Source organism: Syngnathoides biaculeatus, chromosome 13, assembly GCF_019802595.1.
Source record: "Syngnathoides biaculeatus isolate LvHL_M chromosome 13, ASM1980259v1, whole genome shotgun sequence".
In the NCBI taxonomy this organism is placed as follows: Eukaryota; Metazoa; Chordata; class Actinopteri; order Syngnathiformes; family Syngnathidae; genus Syngnathoides; species Syngnathoides biaculeatus.
Genome location: NC_084652.1, coordinates 16,575,137 through 16,581,136, shown reverse-complemented (window position 1 = coordinate 16,581,136; position 6,000 = coordinate 16,575,137). Strand labels below are relative to the sequence as shown.

The window sequence follows — 6,000 nt, the reverse complement described above, 5'->3', positions numbered from 1 at the left end:
TCCGCTCATATTTATTTTTTCGTATTTTTCATTACAATATCTATTTTAGAATGTTTATAGGCACGTCACCTGCGCTTTAAGTTCACATTATATTTGAATGATATTTACACATTTTCTCTTAAAGTGAGGAAATGAAATAAATTTGAGAAAGGCGCCTATAATCTTTTTCTTATAGGTTTTGGCCAAGATGAGAGATTTTGAGGCTGTTTTTTTTTTTTTTTTTGGGCGTGGCTTCTTGAGACCTAATCACCGTAGTCGTGTACTAAATTTAATGCTAAGTTATGCTAGGTTTTTTTGCTGAATTAAACAAAAGTACAATTAAAAACAACTCAGAAAAGTGACCCAAATAAGACTAAAATGGCTAATTTCCCTATTCATTTTATGATGTGGGTTCTTGACTTTTTCGTGGGTGTATTCATAATAGACGTCTACCAAATTTCACATTGCAAAGTGACACTTGCATAAGGTGTGGTTTTTTTTTTGTTTATTTTTTTAAAACCCTGAGCTTCATCATCAAACTTCAAACGTTCCCAACATGTCCTGCCCACATGCAACGAATGACCCAAAGTCAAAATATTGGTAAATTAGAATATCTAAATTACTATCGATGTGTTTCAAATGTGGTTTCAAATTTGTAATGGACAAAAAAAATCTTGGGACACCATTTTTGAAGGAACATAGTAAATAATTAAAATGGGCCTAAAATGGTCACTTCAAATCAAAATGGCAGACCTGTTTTTGGGCATTGTATTGCTTTTTTTTGTGGGTTCACCCATAATAGTCATGTCTACCAAATTTCATGTTGCTAAATGAAACTGGCTACAAGGGCATAATTTTTGTAAAATCCTTGGGGAAAGAGTGTGTGTGTGGGGGGGGGGGTTGAATATAATACGAAACAGCATAAAATAATCTATATTTGCCTGAATGTTGGATGATGCTTTTTCATCAATTTTGTATGACACTCGGAAGACTATAAAAAAAAAAAATCGCATTGCTTCTCCCTGGTTTGTCACACTGGACTGTTTTTGATGAAGTGAAATTGACTGACCTTTTTCGAATGTGTCATCAGGTTTTTTTTTTATACATTTTGATAGAGCCAGCAGCATTTTGTTGAGATGACACGATGAACAGTGGCAATTAATTATAGTTATACTTAATGATGTCTCAAACATCCGTTGACCAGACAACTAAAACATTGGACTCGCTCAATCACAACAATTGCTTTTTTGGTCTGGTCCCAATTTTTAACACTCCAAAGCTTTATTAATTATTCTTATTTAAATTCTGTACAGTACAGCTTGGAAATCCCCTTTACACAGACACACACACACGCGCACAAAAACTACACAAAATTCAGAGAAGTGTTTTGAAGGGAAAATGGACAAGTCAGGCAAAAACATGAAAGACAATAAATTGATTGCCATCATTAAAGGATAAAGATAAAATAGACTTGGATAGTGTTTTTGTGTTTGAAAAATAAAAGCCGATTAAATAGAAAATTAACAACGCATTCAAATTGTGAAATGACGGTGTTGGCAACGTCATTTTCTCACTTGTAATTACATTTTGAATAATCGATTGGATTTTAATAATGTAATAGATTTGTATTATATGATATTTTATGACATTTTATCAAAATTTTTTATTTCATGTAATTTTTAATGAATAAGACTTGTATGAAATTAAGGACAAATGGTGAAATTTAAATTTTCAGGTCATTTTATTTAATCAATTTTCATTAGATTTTTATTACCAAATTTTTATTTAATTAAATTATTGCTTAGCTACTGGAATTCTGGATGTTTTTATTATTACTGTGGATGTCCCCAATATTCCATAGCATTTTAATCAAATTTTATATATGACCTTTTTATTGATTTTCTAGCTGTTTTATTATTCCATTGCATCTTTTTACTGACATTTTTATTGACAGTAAATATTTAATGACATACTCATTGAGCTGCCTTTCATTCTTAGGATCCCTACATACTAAAGTACAGCCAATCAGTGTGCTGATCTTTGATAGGTGACTCACTTTTTTCATTTTTAAAATCCAGTTAAATAATGTCATAAAATTGCAAATTGTAAACCACTAATAATGCCATAAAATAAAAATAAAAAAATACTACTACTAGAATAATAAAGTGGTCATGATAAAAACATTTCACAGTAGAACAAATAATTTGCTGCACAATTTAATGAAACCATTTCTATTGTAATAATGTCTTTAATTGGATTAATGTATTTAATTGGTGGAAATTCCAGTCACTAAACCATGTTCCCTTTTTGTACTTTGAAAAGTTCATGTTGGCTCCTCCACATTGAGGCTTTCTCTTGGTCACAGCAGGATTTATATTTTTTTGTCCCTTAGTTTAAATCCAGTGTTGGAAAAGTAAAGCAAAGTTAGTCCAAAGTGCAAAGAGTGATTTTGATCGCGGAGGATGGTCAGCGCGCCCCGTCGCCCTCTACCTGCCGAAGAGGTTGTCGTACTCCAGTAGGATGAGCTCCACAATCTGGTTCTGGTAGACCATGTGGACCGCCATGTTCCACATCTCGGTCTCAGGCCTCAGCAACGTGGGGCCGAACACGATGGCGATGCTCTGGTTGGTCATGCGGTTCTCTTCGCCATGCTCGATCACTCTGAACATAGAACATGATTAGGTTTTAACGTCAGCCTACACATATTTGGGATGTTAAATTTAAGACTGAAGGCTTGATTGGTTTTACGTCTTGATACAGTGGGGGAAAAAAGTACTGCTGAAAAGGTTTTGGGAACCACTGACATACGTGTAAAAAAAATAAGATAAATAAAATCCCAGATCAGATCAGATAAATCCAATTTGAACACAATATAGCAAGTGTATGCAGGATCAAAAGCTTCAAAGATCTGATTCAGATTGCGCATGATGCACAATGTAAATACAAGGCCACAGAACATGTTTGTGTACAAATTATATATATATATATATATATATATATATATTTTTTTTTTTTTTTTATTTCCTTACTTGCGTAGGTGTTTGAAGAGCGCCTGCATGGTGTCGTGGTTGGGTTCAGGTAGCTGTCGGACAAGTTCTTTAATGGCATTGACCCGCTGCCTGTAGTCAGGAATCTCTGCATGGCGCAACCCCGCAAAAAATGAAAACATGATCAGTGTGGCCAGTGGGGTGAAAACGAGAGCACTGCATGTGTAACCACTGCCAATGTTGTGCAAATGATTGCATTGACTCTCTCTGGTCTCCAAATGAAACTAATCGCAAAGCAGCTCTCTCAGAAATAGAGTAAAAATTATCTAAATGGACGTTAATATAGAACAGGTATAAAGCAGAAACATTTTGTTCCATTTGCAAAACATTTATAATGAACCAAAAATAAAGAAAAGCAAATTTATTTGTATAGCGTATTTCATACACAAGGTAACTCAATGTGCTTCACGTAATTAAAAGTGTTCAAATGGATAAATAAAAACATTTGAAAAAGTACAATTAAAACAGGTTTTTGTGCAAGGAATATCATCGAAAAGTAGAAGCACTCTAAAACGCATGAGAAAAAAAGTGTTTTTAATCTGGATTTGAAAACACTCACACTTGGTGCTCATATCACCTCTGTTGGAAAGTTATTACATTTTTTTGCAGCATAATAGCTAAATGGTGATTCATGTTTTACTGTCCTCTGTCCAATCCCAGCGAATAAGGCTTTTAAAAAAGTCCTATTAATCTACACAAAATCTTAAAATTGAGTAGAAGATCAGCTTCAGTTATTACGAGTTGAGAGAAACAAAAAAAAATAAAAGCTACTGAATACTAATAAAAAATATGGTAGAGTGAAAAATAAAGAGAATGTTTTAAAATAAAATTGGGAAAAATGTAAAAAGTTTATCAAAAAAAAAAAAGAGTCATGAGCAAAATATGGAGTTAAATGTTTTTTAGAAATAAAAAGCAGAGCCACACATGTAGAGCTTGGTCAAAATACACATTTGAAAAAAATAAATGAATACAAAATTAAATCAAGATAGGAAGAAAAAAAAAAGAAACTTGTAATTTTTAAAAAGTATTTCAAAACAAAAAAAAATGCTGCTACATGTGAAAAATGAGTTTAAAAAGTGAGGGGTAGACAAAAAAAATGGAAAATATGGAGTCATATGGGTGGCACAGTCCGTGCAGCTGTAGAACGTTGGCGTCACAGTTCTAAGGACCAAAGTTCGTAATCCTGGCTCAACTATGTGGAGTTTGCATGTTCTCCCTATACATGTGGGGGTTTACTCCGGGCACTCTGGTTTCCTCCCAAATCCCAATAACATCCATTAATTGGACACTCTAAGTTGCCTTTAAGTGTAATTGTGAGTGCGACTGCCCTGCGATTGGCTGGCGACCAGTTCAGGGTGTACCCTGCCTCCTGTCCATTGCCAACTGGGATAGGCTCCAGCACTCCTGCCACTCTCCTGAGGATAAGGAGCTCAGAAAATGGATGGATGGAGTCATATGAAAAGCATATTTCTATGTATGTTTGGGGGTGTTACAAGAGGAGGAGAGCACTCACTGATGGAGCTAACAAAGTCATGGAAGAGCGTGTATGTGAAGAGAGGCTCAGGAAGCTCCCTGAAGAACATCTTCAGGGCTCCAGTGGTCACGTGGATGTCTTCCCACTTGCTGTCTGCCAGGCTCACCTTTTCATCTGCACGCCGTCACCCCAACGACAACGAGAAATACATAAATAGCTCTAAAAACAAGACACGCTGGACAGCATAGGGGGAATTTACCGTGATTGACAGCATAGCGCAGCTTCTGGATGAGGGCCAAATTCCCGCTGACCCTGTAGAGGCCGCCAATGTGCAGAGCTGGAGGGAAAAAATGTTAGGCGGGAATATATATATATATATATATATAAAAGGGATGGGTGGCATGTCATTAGGCAGGTGGTGCAGCAGGACGCACCATTGCTTTCCACGTGCTCCATGCACATCTTGACAAAGGAGGGCACCGTGTCATTCTCCCTCTGGCACAGGGTGGCCAAGCTGGCTCCAAAAACCTGATCTATGCACACACAGTTTAGATAAGTTTGAATCAGAAAAATAACAAAAATGTCTTTATCTGACTCTGGGTCAAACTGACCTGGTGGATCTGATTGATTGGACTTTTGTGTTTTTATTAATGTTTTTGTCAAACATACAGCGAAAAAACAGTTACACTACAGCAGGGGTCTCAAACTCAATTTACTTTGGGGCCACTGGAGGCAGAGTCTGGCTGAGGCTGGGCCGCAGAATCGGCGGACAGGGATGTACGCAGAATTTAAATAAGAAATGTTTTTAAAAAATCTCCTCAAATGTCTTGTGTTATTTCTTAACACAAAATAAGATGAAGAAGGACGCTGGTGCAAACAACTTATGTGCAAAACTTGGGGAAAAAAACCCATCTCCATGGCAACACTGCTGTAACTTTCAATGAAAAATATTTCTCTGCTTGCATCAAGCCTAGCCAATATCACACCCCTGATAGCCATCGACCCCATCATGATTATTTGGTTTCTCAATTCCGCACACAACACTGTCAAAGTGCTATTCATATAAAACTCGAGGGTCGCACGAACATTAAACATATTAAGGTGGGGCCACAATATATCGTCTTGTGGGCTGCAAATGGCCCGTGGGCTGCCAGTTTCTAACCACTACACTACAGTTTTACAGTTCTAGTTGTTAGTTATATACAGTGCATGTATATCTATATGTCTAGTTTTTGTCTTCTTTATTTTCAAGAAAACAAGCCACACGGGCCAGTGCCACTGCCTCTAATTTGATCATCATCATAACAATGATTACCAGCACACATTTTCCTTCATTCCTCAGGCATCTTCTCTAGCGCTAGAAATCTGTTGAAGAAGCTGGTAAACCTCTCTTATATGCTTCTATACCGTCACAGGTATGTCATCAGGATCAACTGCCTTTCCATTTCTTATCCTCATGAGTGCCTTTCTCAGTCCCCCATTCATAATCATTCTTGCTTC

The 6,000-nt window shown here is 36.5% G+C and overlaps 1 protein-coding gene across 4 annotated transcripts in view; it reads right to left on the bottom strand.

The window, feature by feature from the left end:
* Window positions 1-1,239: 1,239 nt before the first annotated feature.
* The window catches only part of LOC133511225 (rho GTPase-activating protein 12-like), a 47,590-nt gene continuing 42,829 nt past the window's right edge, over window positions 1,240-6,000 (bottom strand). For all 4 annotated transcript variants that reach the window (XM_061839951.1, XM_061839952.1, XM_061839953.1 and 1 more), the window contains 5 exons: window positions 4,935-5,033; window positions 4,760-4,837; window positions 4,540-4,674; window positions 3,009-3,114; window positions 1,240-2,640 (listed from right to left, as the gene is read on the bottom strand). In XM_061839951.1, coding sequence (XP_061695935.1) covers window positions 2,466-2,640; window positions 3,009-3,114; window positions 4,540-4,674; window positions 4,760-4,837; window positions 4,935-5,033 — 593 coding nt within the window. In that variant the 3' untranslated portion in view covers window positions 1,240-2,465. The remainder of the gene's footprint in view (window positions 2,641-3,008; window positions 3,115-4,539; window positions 4,675-4,759; window positions 4,838-4,934; window positions 5,034-6,000) is intronic.